Here is a 25,280-nt window from a genome sequence, read left to right on the forward strand (position 1 = left end):
AATCGTTCAAAAAGCCATAAGAATAGCTTAAAAGCATACTAAAATAATAATTGGTATCGTTCTTGGAGTTTTACAATGCAGCTTAACCACAATTCTTTTGTTTATTCCCACATAGAAAAGCACGTCGCGGGATTTCGCAGCAACGTGTAGACGCACATTAACCATGTGAACCCGTTCTCCAACATTGCAGTATAAACGCATCTCGACCGGGTTGTTAAAAACGTCAAGTGGCGTAAATATCACGAGGATTTTCTAAGTCGGCCATTCGAGTTTTGTGCCGGATCGAAAAAGATCTTTTTTCTTTCCGTCTAGCTGCGTGACTCATTTGTTTCTTTGGTAGGTGGGAAGTTTCTTTTGTCCTTTCGATTGATAATTCGGAAAAAGCTTCATCTGTTCATTCATCAATCGCCTACTTTCTTCCCTTTGTGCAGTTGGCTAGTGCACTCATTCGTCGAATCCCGTAAAGATGATGTCCTTACCGGGAACGTTCGCCTGTGACGAATACGGGCGACCGTTCATCGTCCTCCGTGACCAGGAGAGCCAGAAGCGCCTGACCGGCAATGAAGCGATCAAGGTAAGTTTGCATGTGATGTGACCCCCACCATCCGTGGGGTGTGATGGTGCTGCGCCTCGCTGACCGAATCTTCGAGAGGCATTTTTCATGTTAGGAGCTGGAAAAGCTATTGTTTCATCGCAAAAACACATGATTTCTACAATTCATCCATCAAACTCTTGTCGTATCCTAGTTTAAACATCATTTCTGTTAATTTTCATTGCCGAAACTATGAATTCGTAAACAGCCGGATTGACGATTCGACCTAACCTCACTTTTGTTCTCTCGCCTACACACAGAGTCACATCTTAGCCGCGAAGCAGATTGCATCAATCATCCGATCATCGCTGGGACCGAAGGGACTGGACAAGATGATGGTCAGCGGAGACGGTGAGGTCACGGTCACTAACGACGGTGCAACTATCCTGAAGCTGATGGATGTTGATCACGAGATCGGCAAACTAATGGTTCAGCTGAGTCAGTCGCAGGACGACGAAATCGGCGATGGCACGACCGGAGTGGTCGTTTTGGCCGGAGCACTGCTCGAACAGGCAGAATCTCTGCTCGACCGGGGCATCCATCCGATTCGCATTGCCGACGGTTTCGAGCTGGCCGCCCAGTGTGCCGTCAAGCATCTGGATACGATTGCGCAGCCGTTCCCGGTGTCGCGTGACAACAAGGAACCACTGATCCGCGTTGCTATGACTACACTCGGAAGCAAGATTGTTAATAAGTGCCACCGGCAGATGGCGGAGATCGCGGTCGATGCGGTGCTGACCGTGGCCGATCTGGAGAAGAAGGATGTCAACTTCGAGCTGATTAAGCTGGAGTGCAAAGTCGGTGGTCGTATGGAGGATACCTGTCTGGTGAAGGGTGTGGTGGTGGACAAAACTATGAGCCACTCGCAGATGCCTACGGTACTGAAGGATGTTAAGCTGGCCATCCTCACCTGCCCGTTCGAGCCACCGAAGCCGAAGACTAAGCATAAGCTCGATGTTACCTCTGCCGATGACTACCGCAAGCTGCGCGAGTACGAGCAGGAGAAGTTCCTGCAGATGGTCAAGCAGGTGAAGGATGCCGGCGCGACTCTGGCCATCTGCCAGTGGGGCTTCGATGATGAGGCGAACCATCTGCTCCTGCAACAGCAGCTTCCAGCCGTCCGCTGGGTGGGTGGACCGGAAATCGAACTGATCGCCATCGCCACCGGTGGTCGTATTGTGCCGCGGTTCGAAGAGTTGTCCGCCGACAAACTCGGATCGGCGGGTCTCGTTCGTGAGCTGAGTTTCGGTACAACCAAGGACAAGATGCTGGTCATCGAGGACTGCAAGAACACGCGTGCCGTTACCGTGCTGATCCGTGGTGGCAACCAGATGGTCACGGCCGAGGCGAAGCGTTCCATTCACGACGCTCTGTGTGTGGTGCGTTCACTGATCCGTGATTCGCGTATTGTGTACGGAGGTGGTGCGGCCGAAATCAGCTGCTCGCTGGCGGTGGCCCGTGAAGCCGATCAACTGTCCACGTTGGAGCAGTACGCGTTCCGTTCGTTCAGTGTTGCGCTCGAGTCGATCCCACTCGCACTGGCCGAGAACAGCGGTCTACCGCCCATTGAAACCCTCTCGGAGCTGAAGTCTCGCCAGGGTGTGGAGAACAGTGCCACATTGGGCGTAGACTGTATGCTGACGGGCAACTCGGACATGAAGGACCATCACGTCATCGAATCGCTGCACTCGAAAAAGCAACAGATTGTCCTTGCGACGCAGCTCGTGAAGATGATTCTCAAGATTGACGATGTCCGAACTCCGGCCGATCGTTAAGCATAGCCGCCCGGAGTATCGCCCGGATTCGCATTTGCTTTTTGAGGAAATTACTTATGTATTCACACACAACACACACCCTTGCACCTAAACTATACTCTAGGTTCATTCATCTTTTTTTCACAAAGATTAGTCGTCTAATAACGCAAACACCGCGGGAGCGCAGCACCCAATCTTTCCTCTTCGTACGTTAAGTCTCATCGCAACAAATTGCAACCCGTTGTGGGGAATATCTGATCACTCACCTGATCACTGATATCATGATCGACTTAACACTTAAGTGCTTTTTAACTCTCGTTAACCTAATAAAATGAGATTTTTCGTACCAATAAGTCTGTAGTGTGGCTTGGCTTTAATGCTGAAATATGTGTATGAATCGAATTTAAATTAGCAAGGAACTCCCAACATCAACAACTGAGTGAGCTCGTCTTCTCCGAATCGTACAGCGATTCGACCCATCGCTAGGCTGTATATTACAATTGAATTGCTTGAATTACAGAACTATTCGTTGTTCGTGACCCAATTCATTCTCTCAAAGAATAGAAAACAACCAAAGCATTTATTTCGCAGAAAGTTGTGTGGCGTTAAAAGACCTTCCATTTGAGGGGTCACTTGTCCGAATCGGATAGTGTAGCTATTTCCAAAACAAATAAGTTTTTCATAAACTAAGAATAACGGAAGAATCGTTATTGGATTGAATTGTTTGTCTTCAAACGCGAGTAATCTGTAGTTCGAATTGGCCGAGGCATAATAAAGTTTTATAAAATTGGCTATTTTTATGCATTTTTCAAATTCTGATCAAGGTGCTTGCAGTTTGTTCAACCTTGGTTCTACATCTTGTTTGACGTTTGACGTCAAAATGACGTTTGGAAGTCCCCGTCGACTCGCCACGATTCAGTTCTTGATCAGACGTCGCTGTCTGCGACTAGCAGTGGAGTTTCATTTTTTCTTCCTCGAAGGAAACCGAAGAAGCAGCAGCAGAAAAGTGATATCCCTTTTTTCTGCCATCGCCAACGTCGTCTGTTTGCGTGGACGTTTGCCAAAAACGGCTCGCGGTGCGGTTCTGCAAAAGCTCTCCCGACCATCCGACCAGTTGTTCGGCCGTTGTGTTGCGTTCGACAGGAAAGATTGATGTAGCTGCATCGGTGGTGTAAGAAGAGTGTACTGTTTCCCGTCGTCGTGGATTGTCGAGTAAGAGTTTCGTTCATTAGCTCCATTCCGCTAACGCCGTGTGTGCGAAAAAAGCCCTATCGTTTTGGAGTCCGGGCAAACCGGATCGCAGGAAGGCAAGAACGGTGGCCAGAGTGCATGTATGTGCGTTTGTACGTGCCGATATGTATGTCGGGGTCAGCTCACTTACATGCCAGCTACCAACTATCGGGCGTAGGCTTCCGGGCGAGAAGGCCAGCTCGACCGCGTTTCGGGGCGTCCGGGAAACTGCAGTATCCATAAAGTGGCCACTGAATTAAGCGATTTCTCATCGACGGCTGGTGCATGCTGACGTGTGTGTTTGTGCGTGCGCATGTGTGTTTGTGTGTCGATGTCAAAGCTCCAAGCATGCCTCCTCCTTGAGAAAGTGGTGTTTCAAAAGTCGAAGAAGTGTATTTGCGCGGATGATGTTTGTTTCTGGCTACGGCATTCGTGGCTCAATCGGGCACAACATCTTGACCTCGGTGAAGTAGTACAAGCCTGTGTAAAGGAGCTTATTTGTTCATGCAATCGTATGGTGTTTGATTGAATTACAAACCTTTCATACCGCAGGAAATGGCTAACCAACTCAACTGGAAAGTGTTCGAGCACGTTCGTACAAATATGCGGTGAAAACATGCCAGCTTATCTGCTAGACTGGCGGAGATTTTGCGTAAAACCCTAGCCCCCGGTTGTACTTCTGCAAACGATAATATTTTGTACCCCACAAACAACACCTAAAGGGAAAGTATGCTGAAGGACTTCTTCCCCATTGGGGACAAGGGCCACAGATGTGTTTGTATACAATACGATGATGTGTTTGTGAAGTGAATGTGCTCCAAATAGCATCCAAAGAAAGTGAAGAGAAGAAAGCATAATTTGCAGTTGGCCTCTGCAATTTAATAATCAACGCCAGATGGAACATGGAAGACGACAAGAACCGGGGCACAAAAGTAGGCTGACGAAACATTCATAAACCACACCGACTGACTGCATAAGGTCCCCCCATACCTACATCGACTGCACCCGGTTGCATTCCTGCTTTGTTCCAGTTGCATCCTTCGTTTGCCATTGAAGTGTGAAACGTGTCACATTTGCTTTTTCAAATGACTCGGTCGTACGCGTTTGGCAGACCACAACATTACTAGAACAATTTACACACATTCGGCAAACAGCTGACGTCATTTGCTACTGACGACAGTCAACCTTTTTTCCGCTACAAATATTACGCTACATCGCCGGAATCGATCTGTAATTTAAGAAGGATTTCGAGGCACAATTACTTAAAAACAGAGTCTGTGTTGGACGGGCAGAGCACAACATACACGAAAGATCTTTCAATTAAAAGGCATCTAGCGAAAAGGTTCTTCGTAAATTGATATGCTTCCACTTGTGATTCATTCATTGGCGTCCAATTGGAAGGCAATTTTACACCATGTATTTAACCTACTTCTATGTCACTGGATTTATTGCTCTCATGCATCGAATAGGTTATTCTAAAATTAGGGAAAGTTGTTTCTTTAGCAAGCAATGATTCTATATTATTTGTCTCCATAGGCAACTACTAAAAACATCATTTCAAGCAATCGGCCTACTTTAAAACTGGGTTAAATCCGGTAAAATAAAATCTCACGGCAACAGCTACCATTCATGGACGACAAAACAGGAATCCTCCGCCCCGATTGTTCCTTTCCGGTGGCAAGTGGCCAATAGCACGCCTACAGTGTATGAAAAATACAAAAGCTGTGTAAAAATAATAGAAGTGAGTGTGATAAATCTAAACCCGCAGCAAAGTGAGCACACCGCGGAAAAGGACGTCACTTGCACACGAGTGTTTGTTTTCATGTGTACGGAGTTTCCCGCGAACTTCCACCATCGCTGCTGCTAGCCCCTAGAAGGGAGGACAAACAGACCGAGCAGGAAAAGAGGATCATCTGCCAACCACCAGAGAGAAACCATCGTCGTCGTTGGACATTAATCTTCGTGCGAAAGTTGGAGGATCCACCGGCGTAGTACGACCCCCGAAGAGAACGTCACGATGAATGCCTCCGATCATGGGTAAGTAGTAGCAGTCCCGGGAAATGGGACGTCCTTCCGCCACACCGGAAACCTTTTTTACACCCCCCCGAGACATTTGCACTAAAGCGTGCCCCGTTTAAGTTCAATTTAGATTAATTACGGTGAGCTCATTAATCTTCAACTGTCTACGCGGTCGTAGGTTTTTTCCTAATTTATCTCAATATAGCAAGATTATGATAAAACCATTGTACCGGGGAAAGCTACACACATTCAAAAGCTGGGTTGACTTTTACACATTTGGTAGCCTTTCGAAAAGCACATAAGCTTTCTTATGCACAAAACCCGCTCAATTCCGTCCATGCAAAACTCGCCTGCGGAACTCCCTTTCCGATTGTTTCCGTAAAAGTGACACATTGTTTGGCTTCTTCCAGGCAGGGCCCGAGTGGAGCGGTGGAGTTTACTCAACGGCTTAACCTGTCCAATGACGCTTGTCTGCCACACTGCCCCCTACCACCTTCTGACGTACCCTTAGTAGCCTACAATGGCCACGTAATAACATCCGCCAACCGTCATCGAGAGGGTCGCTTCCGTACGAAGCCCGGTAGCCGCGAAAATCATCATCTTATACTGGTGTATCTGCTATTATATACTCACACATACCAGAACGTGTGCTACATTAGATGCAGCCCCCAGCTGGTTATTACTCCGGTACAAATGATCACTAGAATTGGTCACCACACGATCGAAGTTAGGCTACGTGATTATTTTGTTCCGTGTTTGAGCTTCACTTGAAGTACGAAGTTCTCCACGTTTCTGCTCAACGTTGCGTTGACACTTGCCATTATAACTACTCGGTCGAATATTCCGTTTGAAAATATTCTATCTAACGATGCAAAGGATTCGACTTTATTAGGAGAAATACAGCACTTTAAAAAATCATAGTTTCTGATAGAATTATCCCCTTAGTTCTGTCATTGGCTAGTAAGTTGCTAAGATGCTTTAGTATTCGACTTTGTTTGGATCTATGTAAAGCATGTTTACATTAGAAATAACAAATAAATTTGTATAAAACAGTTTTTTTACCACAAACGCGATGCCAAACCGGGAGTTATTTCATGCTTTCTTCGGAGCTGACAAAGCTCCATTTCGAGGTGCTATACGGAGATGAGCTGAGTCATTGTGTGTTGCCAGCACAACCAAGCAACAACAAACGTTCAGGTCCGATTTTTGTTATTGGTAGTACCTGGAACCCGTGGGAAAGCACTCCCCAGAGACTCATTGGATGCAGAATGGATAAATGCAGCCAAGCAGTGGATTTAATGGGATTTTCGTTCAATCACTGCACGAGAGAAACTGCATCTGTAGGCAGAAATTTGTAGGTGCAGTGTTTTTTGGAAATGGATTTATTTGACAGCAATTTATGTGCTTTGGTGCACGCTCCAGTTTACGTGCTAGGGATAATTTAACAATAAAACATATGGAACCACGAAGCTTTATCTCGCTTACATAATGCAATGTGTTTGTAATGCGTACGTGAGGAGCATCGTATATCTGATAGGCGACTGATAAGCATCCGGCTATTCCTCAGACACTTGTTAAATTATGTTTGTTTTTTTCCAAACCTTTAAATTAGTTGTTTACACCTGGGATCAGTGTAGAGTTCAGGCAGTAAGTAAAGCCTATAATTTGTATTACTCAGGCATGTTTTATTATGTATCATATAAACTATAACCGATGTGTTGACCTAACTATAGGTCTGAATAGGTAGAAAACAATAAATATGTATGCCCCAATACGTCATTCCTAACGCTTTCCACATGACTCATCTGTCCTGCGGTGGAACAAAATTCGCATGAGGAACAACAAAAAATTGCTCCACCTCAACGGGATCGGAATATACGGAGGTCGTTTCAACTGAGTTCGTTTGTGCAACTTTAAATGGCAGTTTTCGTTCCACACAGAGATCAATTTACACTTTTCTGGATTTTATGTATTAAAGTGTTGGAAAAGTTAAGATTTGTATCGGTTTTGTTAATCCATATTGGATCATTAACACTTTAAGGGTAATGCATCAGTTTTATGCCGCTTGTTCAAAACCTGTGTTTAACAATTATGCTATAAAAACATGTGACTGGTCCCTTGCTTATAAACATTTACTGGGAAAGGATTAAAGTAAACATATTTATGCAAATTTAATAGGAGAAGTGTTCAAAAATTCAACGGCCGCTTAGAACTTTTCATCGAGCCAGTTTCTACGGCGAACCTTCTGTCTTCTGTCCTATGGAGAATGGTTTGACACTAAAATATAGAGAAAAAGCTGCTAGTGGGCAACACGCCAACCGGCCATCGAAACCATCATCATAATCTACAACACTATACCCCGTTTCCCTCCCCGATTCCTGGTCAGATTTACCTCATTCTCTCTGTCTCTCTCTCACACTGACCGGTATGACATAATGACGAGGTTCATTTTGGGGATGTCCTTTCGGCGACTCGAACCGCATCGTCATCGTATCGTACACTCCTTGATTTTACGTGCCTTACGTGAGGTTTGACGAGATTGCGTTCGCTCGCTTCAACTCCCTTCTGGCCTGATACAGTGTTTAACCTTCGAGCAGTCACTAAAAACCTATGCTAAAGAGCACTGGGGAGGGAGGAATGGTCGTTGTGGACAGTCACCACTTGTGGTTTGGAGCTTTGAGAGGTCCTGCAGAATTGTGGGAAAGATATGGTACTTCTGGGAAATGAATCTTAGCTGAAGAATAGGGAAACTTGCATTTAAACTTGTGACACAGAATGTTCGCTACAGAAGCTTATTTTTCTTTCACCATCAAAGATTTAATCACGTAAGCCGTGACTTTGGGAGCAATTCTTCGTCTTAGTTGGCATGGTGAGCTTGTTGCTTTTTTCTTCATCAAAATCATGAAAAATAAATTAAAATATGAAACAAATATTGCTCAACATGATGTGCAAACAGCTTCGAGATTGTCTGTTAATGTTCATTTATTACATTTGACCATTTGTTCAGTAACGGCTTTCTTGTTCGGTTAATGTTTTCCTCAAGACGATGTAACACTTTCACACTACGAAAGGAAAATGGACAGGCCGCGCTCCATGTAATTTACATAAACATGTTAATTGTGAATGATTGGCTTACAACACCATCGGCACCAATTCTAGAGACTTTGGAAAATTCAAAACGTTATAACACCCCTAGCAAGCATAATATCTGTTTGCTTTGTTCGACCTTCCCATTTCGGTGTTTAATGTTATACTCGATAAGGTTTGTTCTTTCACTTCACAGATTAAAGCATCCATGCTTCGGGAAAACTCCGACAAAACCTTTTTTATTATTATTTTGTTTATCGGCATTGTCAGTTTATTTCTTTTTTGGTGTATTATAACATTTTTAGAAAAGAAGATGGTATGGCCAAAAGGAAGCGCCATTGAGAAGGTGTCTCCATTCTTCGCGTCATAGGAAACCTACGTCCACTCGAAGTCCCAGCTTTCACAGGTCCGGTCGGTTGTTGGCATTTTCCAGACCACAAAACAGCACACCCACATAAAACCAGCCACCGAAAATAAACTTCCGTTGTTCCCGTCCTGTGCTCTCGTGCACGTTGAGCCGCAAGGAGAACCCACATGATTTTTGAACCATTATTTAACATCATCCACCCGGGCGTGTCGACATCAATCCTGTCCCTTTCCATTTTCCCTTCCCCAAGGCAAGTGCACGCTTTACTGGAGGTTACAGTGTTTTTTTTTCACCTTTCGGGGGAAAAAGGGGACTAGAAAGATTGCCACACTTCTTGTTCGACTTTTTCTTGCCCCTTTATGATTATGCTCTTTGGGGCGTTTGTTGATGGTTTTGTTGTCGTCGCCCTCTCACGATGTGTTAGCCGTGTTGACGTGTGCAAGTAAGTGGGTGGCATGAACTGGCTGATGGTTAGGGTTTGGGGTAGCAGGTGGTCCCCCTTGATGCATCACGGAAGGAAGGAAGTACAGATCCCTCGCGGTATTCCACTTGAGCGCCACAAACCGATCAATCAATGGTTGTGCTCCTTGCGCCATATACCGCCCCCGATTGCTGGCATACGACATCGCCATCAGTGGGATATGATTACACATTTCATCCTCCCTCTGAATAATACGGTTGTATGATGCTTTTTTTGCTCCCTCTCGCTTGGGTTTCACGTTTCGTGCCACATCGATTAGCATAGCACACGATCGGCGTGTCCACAAGCACCACGTAATCCGATCCGGCTTCCTTGGTTTTGGTGGCTCGAGATTGCGACACACACTCCCTGGGTCGGTGGCGATTGAATCTCGGATAATAAAACCTAGGCTGGAACGGTTGGAGAAAAGTATTTACTTATTTTATTTTTCGTTATGTTAATGTTGCCAAATAAAACCATTCGGAAAGAAGACATTTGAGGAAACTCACCAATCAAATTATCTTGTTTGTGTTTGTCTGCTGTAAAGGCCTTCCAACACGCTTCTAGATAAACAATGGTATCTTATCGCAATCGCCGCCAACGGCCACCAGCGACTGCCAATAGGTAGTTGAAGATAATTTCCCATTTTACGGCCAAGCATAACCGAGCCCCGTACGACTTTTCTTTCGTCAATCGTATTTTATTGCTTTCCACGGCAACGTCCTGTTTCGTCGTGTTGCTGAAATCTCAACCCGACGCCAGGTGACGCCTGAAGGCCGTCGATAACGGTCTGCACCGGATATTAGTAGGTTGGATAGGTTCGTGCATCACTGCACAGAGTATAATTAATTGTAACCCACCCCCCTCCCTCGGTCAACGATGACGAAGGCGGTCTTGTTCGGTGATATTTTCCATTTTAACACCGCACATTAATGACCTGGCTGGGATTGTGACGATCCACCGATAAAGGTTCGTTCCCGGTTGTCGAAGGTGGTGTCGCAAACCCACTCTGTCCCGTTGTCCACTGTGAACCTGTGTGTGGGGTTTGCTATCGATCGTAGGTTGTTGGTGGTGTGACAGATAGCGCCACCAACCAACCATCCCGATAAAGTTGCGTAGTGATAATTATCTAATTATTTTCCTCCCGCCCTTGCTGCCTCTCCATTCCCTTGCCACAACGTCCTGTTCGCTGTGGTTAATGGACGGAGGTGGGAGTTTGGTGTTCTCTTGCCACAACCTCCCTTCGTGCTGTGTGTGTCAGCAACAACAACATCTTCCCTGGGGAACGCGCTCCGCTTCTTGCTACAGATTGCCGTGAATCACCGTTAAATTACTTTTAAATCTCTACTTAAGCTGTGTTTTCCCCCTGAAGGGATTTGGGTTGAAGGTATGAAGGGCTTCCATGGGACACAGGTGTGTGACGTGACATGTGTTTGGCGACAATGTTTTCTCAAACCCCATTGACCTTAAAAAGGATCGCTCTATTGACAAGCAGCCCCGTATACTGATTGCTTTATACTAAATTTATGTTTTTATTCTCCATCCTTTTCCCCTTCTTGCAGGTTCAATCCAGCGTTCAATATGGCCACCATACGACAAGCGATCAACGAAACGATAGAACGAGGTAAATAAGCAAACATTTCGGCACGCATGAACAAATCACTGAATAAACGCCCGTTTACCGGATAGTACCGCATCTGGACTTGACAGCTAGGGAAACCTTCACCTGGAACGGCTTTGTATATGTCCCTTCCCATTTTCATCCCGTCCTTCCGGGGATGGTGGAGGAAAGTAGACGAATTTGGTTTTATTTTAAATTCAGTGTAGGGTGTGGTCTGAACCGTTTTATTTTCCGTTCCTTGAAACCGTTTCTTCATCTATATATTTTTTCTGCCTGAAGGGTTGCTTCCATCGGTCGACGGAAGTTCAGTGCACCGGCGGACACCGTACAAACTTCCGTTTCCTTTTCCATACCGCTTGGTGTGTATGTGTGTGTGATTATGAATCTACTTCGAGAAACGACGAAGCGTTTGAGGATCGATAGTAGTTCCGATGGTGCTATCGATTGAAACTAATTAGCATTCACCACCGGATGTTGTGCGTCGGTTTCAACCCCTAGACCGGGGTGGCACACGAGCGGGGTGTGCCTCGAGGGAAAGCTAGGAACTATTTTTCTTCGATGGAAAAAACTTTAAATTGATTTTATGATGCGCCCCGCGGGAACACCACATGGTGATGGTGGCAAAGAAAATTAATTTATCAAACTCACCAGTAGCAGACCAGCATTTTTTTATAAATTCCCTTGTTGGACACTATCAACTTCCTGTGAAACTCGATACGTGTCGATATGAATTGAAAAATGCGCTATGCTGTCATGGCGAAAGAGCCTCGATTTTTCACGATCATGACCAACATTATTCTTATCCATTCTCACGCCTTCTTTTTTCCTTCTCAGTGCGGATTCCCACACCGACCCGCCTGCGCGATCTCATCCGACAAATCCGTGCCGCCCGGACGGCGGCCGAGGAGCGCGCCGTGGTGAACCGGGAGTGCGCCTACATCCGCAGCACATTCCGCGAGGAGGACTCCGTGTGGCGGTGTCGCAATATCGCCAAGCTGCTGTACATACACATGCTCGGCTATCCGGCCCACTTCGGGCAGCTCGAGTGCCTCAAGCTGACGGCCAGCCCGCGCTTCACCGACAAGCGGATCGGCTACCTCGGTGCGATGCTGCTGCTCGACGAGCGACAGGACGTCCATCTGCTCATAACCAACTGTCTGAAGAAGTACGTACAGCTAGCAGCAACCTTGCGCCGCTAAGTGTCAATCCTTGCCACGGTTTAACACGCTCGCTTCTCGTTCCTCTATTCCACAGTGACCTCAACAGTCCGACCCAGTTCGTCGTGGGGCTGGCGCTCTGCACGCTCGGTGCGATCGCATCGCCGGAAATGGCCCGAGATTTGGCCGGCGAGGTGGAGAAACTGATGCGCTCTCCGAACGCGTACATCCGGAAAAAAGCGGCCCTGTGTGCGTTCCGGATCATCAAGCGGGTACCAGAACTGATGGAGATCTTCCTGCCGGCCACCCGGTCACTCTTGAACGAGAAAAATCACGGTAACACTGGAGGGAAAATGGGAGGAATGATACCGGCGTGGTTTTTCTTTGAAGTTTGCGCGGACGATAGGAACCTGCGATCCCATTTTTTCCGGATTGAAAGCTGGATCAGCATGTTTGAAATAGACGGTGCTCAAATGTTGACTTTATGGATGTCCAAGCCTTACTGACGATTACTATCGATCGATAGATGACGGGTAGGGTCTGCATCCTATCTAGGACCAATCCGTGGAGGGATTTTCGAATCATGAAAAGCTCATGTTTATTTTTCACTCCGGGAGCATCGCTCAATTGCTGCGAAATTATTCATAGCGGCAGCTGGCAGGTGCCAGTCTGGATTTTTATTCATGCCAAATGCTGGATTCATCGATGCACGTTGCGCTTGGAACATCCACGAACATATTGGAAAGGTTTTTTCGAGCTAGTTATCAGAGTTTTCCCATGAATACCAATGATCTCTAGTGCCGTCAACGAGATAAGGAAGTGGTTTTGCTGCAAAAGGAGAATCGTTGCAAATCGTTGATAGGGCATTTTTTCTGGACACGTTCACGTATATGGGCTGTGGTCCTTTTGGATTAAATTCATGCTTTCATTATAACATAAACTGTAAAATTTTGAACAGCTACGTCGATGTGGAACGTTTTCATGTTCATGTTTCATGCTTCAAATATTTATGAAAAGGAAAAAAAAGTTAGATAAAGTATTTCAGATGGTTTCAGGTTCGCTTGCACCGCTGTTATCTATAACATGGTTTAATTGGACCTTCCAAAAGTTATGCGGGATCCCAACTTACACCTGGCAGTCATAAACTGAAACTGCCAGGTTGACATTCTCGGGCGGGACCTAATTTATGCTGATGTATTCATTAGGGCAAGTTTGCAAAATTTGCACGTGCATCATCAACGACACACCGGCAGAAGCTGGCCGCGGGTACCGCTGGTGCTTGGCTGATGTAACAACGCTAACACTAACGCAATAATCGCCCAGCCGCCGAACGGAACAACCGAGGGACGGTTACTTATGCCACCGCGACATGCTGGTTGATTAGGAAAAGTGAAGCCATAAGGAATTCTGGGTTTCTCTGCATAGTAGCATTTATTGGCAGCAACGCACCAAAATATTATATTGTTTTATAATCGATTTTTGTTCTGCTCTACGATAGGTATTCTCATCGCTGGCGTTACACTCATAACGGAAATGTGCGAAAAGAGTTCGGACACGCTGAATCACTTCAAGAAGGTAAGCAAAGATAGCGAAAATCTCGTTTCGATAAAATTGATTACCACAATTTTACATGTCCCACATTACATTCTACAGTTAAAGCTCCTGATAACTTTTACCCCTTAAGTTAACACTGTGGTAAAACCCCGTCCGTACTGAATACATTTTCCCTCGACATTAAAGTTAGCGGTATTATCGCTGCTTGGCGACCAGCGGGGATATTTTTTGTTCTTTGGTCCTTCCTCTAGCGTATCGTTGCTTTGTCATTGAAGCTCCTTTTACAATTAATTTCCACGAAGGAATCCTTCCGATAGGACAACCCGCTAACTTTTCAATTCAACAGTTTTTTATGTTAGTTAAATTTTCTCTCGTAATCTATCTTATATAGACGCATAGAATCACTAGTCAACCTTTAGATATGGTATGCGCCACAAGTTTCGAGCGATTTTGTTGTTCAATATATACATACGCATAGTTTATTTCTTCTCCTTTCTAGTTGGTTCGTTAACCACGTTCGATGTGTTATACCTGCTGCTGGTGGTTTTTTAAATCATACATATTGAGTTTTGTTTGTTTTTTTTTTAATGGCGTGCCCATCGAGTAGAATGCGCATATTTTTATTGCCGCGCGACTTTGTCCGCCAAACTCTAGTGGGCTCGTTAGGTAGTTTGCCAGTCCCCTAGAGACTGTATGATTGTGTAGTATTGTAGTGCAAGTCTATGCAAATAGATGCCCGAGATCGTTTATGCAAATCCACTGACAAATAAGCAAACATATTATCAACACTTTTTGTTGTACTGTAGCAGCAGGTTTGCAGTTTTGATCCTGTTTGTTTTTCTCCCTTTTTGTAAGTAAAGGAGCGTATCGCAGCTTGTTTTTTGTTCTCCACCAACAACAGCAACACAATTGCATTAATTTTGCCGTAGAAAAGTTCACATCGCGATGAAGTTTTCCTTTTAGTAAAATATAATTTCACATAGGAAATAACAACCCACTGTGTATAGGATCGAATTTCTCGATCACTTTCGATTTCGCTGTTTGATACACCACAACGACACAATGAATTTTTCTTATTCTTAAAATTTTTTTAAAATTTTTATTTCAATTCGATTTCGACTACTTATGCCAATGCACATAGATCAATTTTCTACACTGCCGACATTGTAGGAAACCGGGTTATGAATATGAATAGTTTTACTTTGATTTTTGTATGTTCGTCAACACAGTCTGTACAGTAGGTTCACGTTTAAATTGCTCAACGAAGAATCCTTTCCTCGACGAATGTTTAAGCATGAGGCAAGGGTAGACTAAGCCGACTATGATTGTAGGGCAATTGATTGAAAAGGCAACTTGTTTCCGTTCATCCTGAAGTAAAGGAAACCTTCCGACCATAACCATAACCGCCTCTTTCGTCTAGAAGTATATTTTCTACAGCCCATTTTTAACCTTTTTCTTGCTGTTACTCCCCAACCACATTGCTCATTGCTTGCCAGGATAGTGGAAATCAAGAGGTAATGCTCACATCTCTATCAACATCCCTGACTTCCTCGCTCGCTATCGTTTTGTCTCTATCTCTCTCTCTCTCTCTCTCTTCCTCCAAAAACGATCAGTTTTTTTTTCACATTATCTTTGCCCGCTAGTCTGTATTAACTTTTCTTCATCGATAGCTCTCCATCAGACTATTTTCGTGTTTGTGTTCGTACATAAAACGCCCACTAAAACAGCTCCCAAATGAACTCCCTTAAAACCATGCGATAAAGCGGAGGAGAGTTAAGCGTTCAGTTTCATGCATAGTAATTTAGCTGATTTAGTTAGTTCGCCTTTTGCCTCCTGCTTGGTTGCGACGGAAGCGTGTGATGGTGTTCCGTTGAAATTAATGGTGCAGTTGCTATGAAACAACCCTGTTTGTCCTGTTTCCTCCATCAGCTTCAGTGTGTGTTTTTATGTGTGGCTTGCATTAATTAGCGTACGGTAGATGTAACTGTCCAATCTTCTCTTTCTTGATTGTTTTATCATACAAAACAGATAGTAGTATTATCGTCCTATTTTTTCTCCCTCGAGAGAAGAGTCCTTTTCAGTTTTCGTGTAAAGTGTCGCGCTTCACCGTTAATTATTCATTCGCTTCTCGCATTTTCCGGTAGAAAATTGTCCTAGCAGTCGGTGTTTGTGTTTTCGTCGCCTACTTATAGCTGTTTAACATTTTTTGCCTCTACTTCACGGGCATTCACTAAATGCTATTTGCCTAACGCGGTTGCTTGTCCTTTTTTCTGGGTACTACTGTGTGTGTGTGTGTTTTGTAAATTTTCCGTCACAAGTCCAATGCCACAGCGAACTGTTGTGGAGTTGTGTGTTCTACCCAGCTTGCCACATGTCCCTTACTTTCTTCCTTTCGCATCGAATTGTTTGTTGCTGGAAAGTTTTCCCTTTTGCTGAATACTATTTCGGTTCCAGCCGAGCATAAGGAAGCCACACACAGCCTGCTGTGCGCAACAGGGACTTCGGGCGTCCTTCGAATCCTTTTTTCTTTCATTCTTTCCTCACTGTGTGTTTTAGTTGTAAAACTTTCTGCTCTTCACTGTTTGCCGTTATGCTTTTGCCCAGACGTTGGCATTACATCCACCCTCCACCCATGAGGAAAAGTTTCTTACTGTTTGTGTTTGCGATTGCGATTGCTTTTGTTGCTGGGCTCCTCCCCCGGTCGCTTCGGTTCGGTTGGCCACCGGCGCGATCGAAGTTGATTTTGTAACTTTACCGATGTTCGTTTAATTTGCTGTCGGTTGGGGGAGTTGTGTGTTTCACTATCGCTTTAGTTTCCCGTAAAGCTTGTGTTTCAAGTTGTGTCATATTTATTAAGTCTTAATTTCTCGGCGTTCCGTTTTTGGCACAGCAATTTTATTCAAACGCTCTCCTTAACCACTGTACAAATGGTATTATTGTATAAAACTATCCACATGTACTATTTGCTAGTACAATTGTTTTATTAATTCCCTACGTTTTCCTCTCACATGTTTTAATCATCATCAGAAAGCTTGGATAAACTCATCTAATCGCAATGTCAATAAACACACTCTCTACTCTATTACGTCCACACTAACGCACCATATAATACGACGACCAATAAAAAACGACTTTCCTCCAACCAGTTCCTTACTATTCGGATTTGATTTGTTGGCGCAGCATGTGAAGGCTTCCTTCCATTTCCCTCCCGCCCCGTGCTGGACTTTGATAAACGGTGCAGTATCGCTTCGTGTCATCTGTGTTCCGTTGTATCGCTTAAAATATTCATAATCGGGCAGTGCACATTAGTTCGCTCGCGCTCGGGCTGCTGCACTCGGAAATGTGCACACGTGCCTTTAAGCGTCCTCAACTGGACTGGACGGTCTGGTCTGGTGGCGCTTGGCCTGTGGCTTTCAAGCTGTCTGTTCAAACCGTTGTGTTTGTCTGGTTTTCGGAAATCTCCCTTGAACGGTGGAATCCCGTTGGCAATTGGAGAGCTTTCCGTTCCCCACCGAAAGACTAACGAAATTTATCAGAGAACGGCCACACGCTGTGCTCGTTTGGCAAACATTTCCATTTTTCCATGCTTCATTTGGCTTTTTTTTGTTGCTCTACGTGTGTTTTGTTGTATATTGGCCCTGTGAATGAACCGTGCTCGGTTTGTGTCGAATTTTGTTTCACTCTTTGCGACATGATTTAAATTTCACCGATCACAGTGTATGCATGTGTGTGTGTGTGTGTCTGTCTGTTTGTATGTACGTGGCTGGCAAATGGCTGTCCTTTCAGGGGCTGGTCGCTTATTTCCTCCTTTCCCCAGGCCCATTCCCTTGCGGGTTCTGTTCGACGTATTTCCATTCGTCCGTTCGGCCATCAGTTTCATTTCCCATCCTGTCGTAAGGTTTGTGTATTCATATGCAAACCACACAGGGAGGAAAACATATCGTTCGTTTTTAGTTTCTCGACCATTGACACATACTCGCAAAGGAAAAACGTGCATGCCGGCAAAAAGGACGAACTGCTGCCGGCCGTCTGTACCGTTTTCTTTCAGACGGATAGTTTTTTGGCTCGACGCCTAAAAAACTGCAACTATAATGTATTCATGCTACATATTGACGCTTCTATTAGATGATTTTTTCTCTTACCTTATGCCTATGGATTTTGTGAACAAATTTTTATTGCGGCCCATAAACCTATTCGCTTCTCAAAGTGTGCGCCCCAAAATGATGTGATACACATACTGATGCTTTTCTCATCACACGAACTGCCGATTTTCCCAACACATGTTTCGAACATGTGGCTTAAAATAATGTTTTCATCCAGCAATATATGTAGTGCTTTTCAATGTTTATCTCGTTCACTTTCCCCACCATTTCTATCACGGTGGACTTCCTTTCATCTCGTTCGAAATGGGATTGGTAATAAATCAGGAAGCTATTTCTTTTGATAGCAGACCGATTTCGTAGAATTGTTGGTATTTTTTTACTTTTTCTGCTTATCGTTTCACGTTTGCACGTTTGCTCCAGGTGGAGCGCGCTTTCATGCCGGGAAAATGGAATTCTATCCGATCGGGCCATAAAAATTCATTACCTTCACAAACATAGCAGTGGTTCCCGGCTCCCAGCGGTTTTCCCTCCCGGTGCATGCTCGGTTTCCATTAGTTGATACTGCATTCTTCCCCGTGCTTGCCCTGCTGCATTCTGATTCCCTTTTTTCCGGAGCGAATGATAAAAGGATGGTAGCGAAAAAAAAAAACCTGTAAGGCAATGTGCTCTGACTGTGCTGAGCTTACAGATAGAAACGGATCTCCTTTCGCGTTCACTTCAACTTTAGCATCATATGACTCTGGTGGCCATATCTGCACACACTCATCTATACAGTGCTATAGAAATCATACAATACGCATACTACACTCGAACACAAAAGTTAACTCATCCTCACGGGGCCGAGGCCGAGAACGACGATGGCGACGAAGAACGACAACGGTGTGAAAAACGTACCAAAGCAATGGAAAACGCATTCACATTCGCCTTGTTTGTGCTCACGCCCTTAAGCCTGCATAATATGACGAAAGGAAAAAATAAACAGAAAAGAATAGTATAGACTGCAGTCGTCGAAACGTCCCCAACACGCCCCCCATAGGTTGTGGCAACTAATGTTTGTCTTTTTCTTGGCTTTTCTTCTCTGTTCTTCTCGCCGGGCCTGGTGGATGTCCATCTGAATGCTCCTTGCAATGCTGCTTTGCATTGCTCCTCCGGTGCAGATTGTGCCGAATCTGGTACGAATCCTGAAGAATCTGATCCTGGCCGGTTACTCCCCGGAGCACGACGTGAGCGGTGTCAGTGATCCATTCCTGCAGGTATGTGTGGGTCGGGTTCTTTTATTTTTTTTTCGTGCTTTACGAAAAGCGCATCCAAAACGACACGTGCGTTGACAAATTGCTCTTCTAAATTGCACTCGAACTCTTTGCTCCCTGCTCTCCGGTAGGTTAAAATCCTTCGCCTGCTGAGAATACTGGGCCACAACGATCCCGATGCGTCGGAAGCGATGAACGACATCCTGGCCCAGGTGGCGACCAATACGGAGACGAGCAAAAACGTTGGCAATACCATACTCTACGAGACGGTGCTTTCGATTATGGACATCAAGTGAGTGTCGCCCCTTAATCCGTTTCCAACATTGATCCGGGATGATTTAACTTATGTTTTTTTTTTCGTTTCGTTTTGTGTGTTTTAAAAAGATCCGAGGGTGGCCTTCGTGTGCTGGCGGTGAACATTCTTGGCCGTTTTCTGCTAAACAGTGATAAGAACATCCGGTACGTCGCGCTGAACACGCTGCTCCGGACGGTGCACGCGGACATTTCGGCCGTTCAGCGCCACCGGAGCACGATACTCGAGTGCCTGAAGGATCCGGACGTGTCGATCCGACGCCGCGCCATGGAGCTGTCCTTTGCGCTGATCAACTCACAGAACATTCGGGCGATGTCGAAGGAACTGCTCGTGTTCCTGGAGAAGGCCGATCCGGAGTTTAAGGCCCAGTGCAGCAGCCGCATGGTGCACGTGGCGGAACGGTATGCCACGTCGATTCGCTGGCGTTTGGATACGCTGCTGAGTGTGCTGATTGCGGTACGACTAATAAGCTTCTGATAAAAACGCCATACCGTAATCAATTCGTCGATATTAAATTCATCCTCATTTCTTGTTTGTAGGCCGGTAATTATGTGCGAGACGATGTGGTATCGTCAACGATCCATCTCATTCTCAACAGTCCGCCAGAGGAGCAGGCCTACATCGGTATTCGACTGTGGAGCTCCGTCCACAATGTTGCCAACTCGGAGGAAAAGCAACCGTTACTGCAAGTGGCCGTGTGGACGATCGGCGAGTACGGTGATCTGGTGCTCAGCTCGGAGCGTATCGAAGGTAAGCATTATGGCGACATGTTCCGACCAGTTTTTGTGTGTGTATCGTGCATTGTTCCTTATCGTGCTAGTATCGTGGGTAAGAGCACTGCTAAGCTTCATATTTGTTGTAGTCTAGAAAGGCATTCGATGTCATACAAAACATCCTTTACTACAATAACGCAGATGTAAGGAACAATCTACTTTGTGTGGTATGAAAAAATCGAAAATTGGTCAAATTGTTTGCTTGAAGTGTTACATGTATATGTTGTTATTGGAAATTGCACAGCTACAATGTAATCATAACTGCAATAGACATAAGCATATAGGAAAGAAGGCAAGAATGGAGCGAGATAGTTTAAATCTAATGATGCAGAGATGGGAGAATGGCAGATGACGGTGACGAATTCTTTAGGATCAGGAACGGGAACATAGAGAAGATTTGTTGAAGTAAGCAAGGCGCATCAGTAGTATCCAATAGCAAGCCAGCTGTGAACAGAATTAGAACATGGGTACGTCTTATCTCTAAAGAAAGGAGACTCAGAAGCTGGCACCTCACCTCATAGGATGGAAGAGACATGTTCGAGCAGCCTATGCAGCGGCGACCGATATGGGTTTTAGTAGGTTTTTCATCCTTTCGTTCCTAGCAATCCAAGTAACCTCATTTCGTAATTCATCCAAGTAACCTTAAGCAAGCCGTAGACGTTACATATTAATCTGCACAGATGTTTGACGTCTACAGCCTTTCCTTAGCTATTTCCAACATCCCTCGAGATATTCGGGATACGAGGGTTGCCTTTTAAGTTTCGGGATATGGAAAAACTAGTGATGCAATCTACCAACTAACAATTTTATCGTATAGTTTGACGTTTTTCAGGTTATCCGTTCTTAGAACGTTTTGACATACGAACGCTATTTGTGTTGTTAAAAAAATGTCTAAAGTTTCAATCGACACGAGCCTTTTTTGAGAGATCTTCGCTTCTTCAGGTGTTGAAAAACGTTGACCTCTAAGTTTGTTTTTTACGTAAGGGAATTAAAAGAAGTCATTTGGTGCTAGATCCAGGACTATATGGTGGATGACTCATCAAATCGATGTTTTGAGTACTCAAAACTGCAGTTGTTTGAGCCGATGTGTGAGAGCTCGCATTGTCGTGGTGAAGGGTGATCCGTCGACGGCGGTTGAATTTCTTGATTTCTTGGAAGACAACTGGCAAACTAATTGTTGTGTATCACTCAGAATAGACTGTTCTGCGTTGTTCTATAGGTTTGGTTGCGATAAATCCAGTTTTTCCGAAAAAAACATGCGACCATTTGCTTGGAAGTGCTTCGTGCGTGAACAACTTTGGTTGGATTCGGCTCATCTTGAAACACCCATACAGCCGATTGCAGTTTAGTTTCTGGCTCATTCACGTAAATCCACGACTCATCACCTGTCACGATATTAAAGACGAGTTTTGAAGCACCGCAATCGTATTTTTCGAGCATTTCTTCGGACCAATCGACACGAGTCTTTTTCTGAGAGATTGACAAATTGTGTGGAATCCAACACGAGCAAATTTTTTTGACAGATAAATGTTCATGCAATATTAAGTATATGCTGGTCCCAGTAATACCTAAGGTTGTCTCTATCTCACAAAAAGTCACATGACGATCTTGCAATATCCGTTCACGCACAGCATCAATTGTTTTCGGAACGACAACTGATTTTGGACGACCTTCACGAAATTAATCTTGGAGTGAACTCCAATCACGATTTAATTCTCCAAACCATCGATAAATACTGATCATTGATGGAGCTTCATCGCCAAAAGTTGAATTAAGTTCATTCATGCACTACTGCTGTGTCAATTCACATCGAAAGTTGCAAAAAATAATTGCACGAAAATGTCCACGACACAATTCCACAATTTGGCGGACATTGACACTTTGAACATTTTTTTAACAACACAAATAGCGCTCGTATGTCAAAACGTTCTGAGTACGTATAACCTCAAAAACGTCAAACTATACGATAAAATTGTTAACTAACAGATTGCATCACCAGTTTTTTCAAATCCCGAAACTTAAAAGGCAACCCTCGTATCTGGAGGGATGTTTGACAGACGATGGGTACGAGAGAACAAAGGAAATCTGTAGACGTCAAAGATCTGCACAGATTAATATGTGACGTCTACAGCCAGCTTTACACCTTGCAGAGCACCAAGTGCCTCTGTCAAAGATTGCCATTACTTTGATGAAGCAAAAAAAAAAGATAAAATCTCAGTAAAGGATTTTCCTGAGTTGAAAAGATGTTCAGGTGTACGATGTTTTTCTACCGCACCCTGTACTTCCCTGTACACATTATCAATCCCTTTAGTAGATCAGTATCATATGTAGTATTTGTTTGTCTCTCTATCTCTCCCTCGAAATACGCACCGTTATTCGCTTGATCACCAAACCCGTGCACATCACACGTATGTTCCTCGACCCCACGAACTGTACGTTTAAATCCGCAAGATGTTGAACTTCCTGCAGAACATCAGCTCGTCGATATTTACCAGCGGCTGCTCTGGTCTACCTCGGTTTCGACGACGACGAAACAGTACGCGCTGGTGTCGCTGGCCAAGCTAAGCACTCGCATTCGCTCGAAGGAAGAGTAAGTGATGGAATAGAAGTGATTTTTATAGGGTACTAACGAATGTCGTTTTGTGTCTTCTTCCAGAGAAACGCGTGTAAAACAGATCATCGACGCATTCGGATCGCATTTAAATATCGATCTGCAGCAGCGAGGTGTCGAGTTCGCGCAGCTGTTCCGTGACTACAGTCACCTGCGGCCAGCGCTGCTGGAAAAAATGCCTAAAATGCAGAAAACGTTACCGAACGGCACCGATGCCGATGGTGGTGGTGTGTTCGACGATCAGCAGCCCACGATCGATCTGATCGAGGGAGGTGATGACGGCGATAGCTCACTGATGATCAACACAGGAAATAGTGTGGTTGGAGTAGGCAAAGTGGGATCGGATTCGGTAAGCAATTTGATTTTTTCCCCACAAAGATGGTTGCTTAAAATACCTTTGCTTTATTACGTAGCGCGCCCTTCTTGATTTGCTCGGTGGTGGTGACGATCCAATCGATGGTTTGGGATTGACACCGACGGCGGACGTGCTGATTTCTGGCAGCACGACAACGAACGGCAAAACGACCGTTGGTGGTGGCCTGCCGCCGCCGACCAGCAATAATCAGGATCTGCTAGACCTGCTCGGCAGTCTCGATATGCCGGCCAGCACACCACCTGCCGCTGTCAACACGGCCAGCACACCGTCCCTCGGTGGCATCGGGCTCGATCTGAACAGTCTCAACGATAATAGCATAAGAAATGGTGGCATCACGCCGAGTGGCGTTCAGCCCAATCTGCTAGCAAATTCGTCATCCTTCGGTGGACTCGATAACCTGCTGAATTCCAACCTTTCGCCAACGACGACCACGTCGGGGGTGGTACCTTCGGCGATGCCAGTTCTGTCCGGGTTGGGATCGTCGCCACTCGGTGGTTTGGGAAGTCTCACGTCCCCGACTTCACCGGCGGGAGCTCTTACCACGGGAAGCACTGGTGGTGGTAGTCTGTTTAGCGACTTTTCGGCGGCGGTCATCAATAACAATGATGTAAGTGATGGATTGTATTTTTGCAGTTTAGTGAAATATAAGTTGAATTTTATCGCCGCCTATTCTTAGGAACACGCCAAAGTACTGACCGCGCTGGACAAGAGCGGTATCCTGGTGCAGCTGTCCGCCAAGCATACCGGAGGCTCGTTGCAGATTCTTATGACGGCCACCAACAATTCACTTACCACTCTCGAACAGTATTTGTTCCAGGTAAATAGTGCCGCAAACCGCAAACTATTACTTGATGCCAATGACCATGATTTGTTTGCTCTTTTTTTCTCTGCTTGAAGGCGGCTGTACCGAGAAGTTTCGCGCTGCAAATGCTTTCCCCGTCCGGCTCGACACTTCCACCGGGCGGTACCATAACACAAGAAATGCGAGTCACAAGCACGGCAAAGGTTAGTACACATTGATAAACCATTGGCTCTAGCAGCAAACAGTTGTATCATCTCTATTGGTTTTCCCTTCTCCCACAATCCAGGCAACGCTCAGGATGCGCCTACGAATATCGTACCAATCGGACGGTAACCCCGTGCAGGAACAAACGGAAGTGACAGGATTCCCGGAGGAGTCAACCGAATGAGACCTAAACGAAAACTTCCATCACCACCACCATCATCATCATCATCATCATCATCCGGAGCTACAGCAGTCCAACTATTGTGCACCGATAAGTGAAACGTCGTCGTCTGATGCAGTTTCTCCATCCGCATCGGCTGCATATCGCTCATTTCCTCCACCGTGTGCAGTGGGTAGATTGTTTCCATCATAAAGTGAACACGCAGTTTGTTAGAACATCGTTTAAAGCTGGGGTAATCTTTTATCCATGAAGTCTTATTTATATTCTGATTGTGAATTACTTTTAAGTGTAACTCTTAACCCTCAATAGTTTCAGCAGGAGAAAAACAAAAAAACAAATATTATGGTGCGGTATTTCGATGTGTAATCCGTGCCGCCGAAGTATGTAGCTGTGTTTACGGTTTTAATTTTATTTTTAATTCAGACAGAATACATTGTTTTATTATTTGTTTTTTTTGTCTAACATAACACATTGGGAGCGGTTGAAGAATATGGAACAATTCATGAAAACTCGTTATGCTATAAATGATCGTACCCCCGAGCGCACTCCCCATTCTTCCTTCTGCTCTTCCGCCAAAGTTTGGGAAGCAGAAAAATTCAATGCTACACATCCGCGAACGGTAAGGGACATAACGTTGGCAACCTGACCTGCGTAAGAGTTCTAAGACAAATATGAACTTCTCGTTGGCGGTAGATCACATTCCCTTCTGCCATGATTAGATCCACGCGCCGGTTTGGCGTACTAGTACTAGCTAACATATATAAATGTATGTATTGTCCCGGCGCTGGGAACAAAATAGAAAGCTCCATATGGCTACTAATAGAAG

General features: G+C 45.0%; 2 protein-coding genes across 2 annotated transcripts; both read left to right on the top strand.

Annotated features, from left to right (window-relative positions):
- Positions 1–436: 436 nt before the first annotated feature.
- LOC131283014 (T-complex protein 1 subunit epsilon) lies at positions 437–2,693 on the top strand. Its single transcript, XM_058312572.1, has 2 exons — positions 437–574; positions 853–2,693. Exons 1-2 carry the CDS (start codon positions 467–469, stop codon positions 2,365–2,367), a joined length of 1,623 nt encoding a protein of 540 aa, XP_058168555.1. The 5' UTR covers positions 437–466; the 3' UTR covers positions 2,368–2,693.
- A 2,887-nt stretch (positions 2,694–5,580) lies between these two features.
- On the top strand, positions 5,581–24,663 carry LOC131282250 (AP-1 complex subunit gamma-1). The gene is made up of 16 exons (XM_058311662.1): positions 5,581–5,613; positions 11,072–11,133; positions 11,965–12,295; positions 12,385–12,623; positions 13,786–13,862; positions 15,338–15,355; positions 19,102–19,197; positions 19,326–19,486; positions 19,579–19,963; positions 20,047–20,257; positions 22,732–22,870; positions 22,937–23,240; positions 23,305–23,874; positions 23,944–24,084; positions 24,165–24,272; positions 24,356–24,663. Exons 1-16 carry the CDS (start codon positions 5,594–5,596, stop codon positions 24,455–24,457), a joined length of 2,964 nt encoding a protein of 987 aa, XP_058167645.1. The 5' UTR covers positions 5,581–5,593; the 3' UTR covers positions 24,458–24,663.
- Positions 24,664–25,280: the final 617 nt, after the last annotated feature.

This window comes from Anopheles ziemanni, chromosome 2, assembly GCF_943734765.1.
Source record: "Anopheles ziemanni chromosome 2, idAnoZiCoDA_A2_x.2, whole genome shotgun sequence".
Lineage (NCBI taxonomy): Eukaryota > Metazoa > Arthropoda > Insecta > Diptera > Culicidae > Anopheles > Anopheles ziemanni.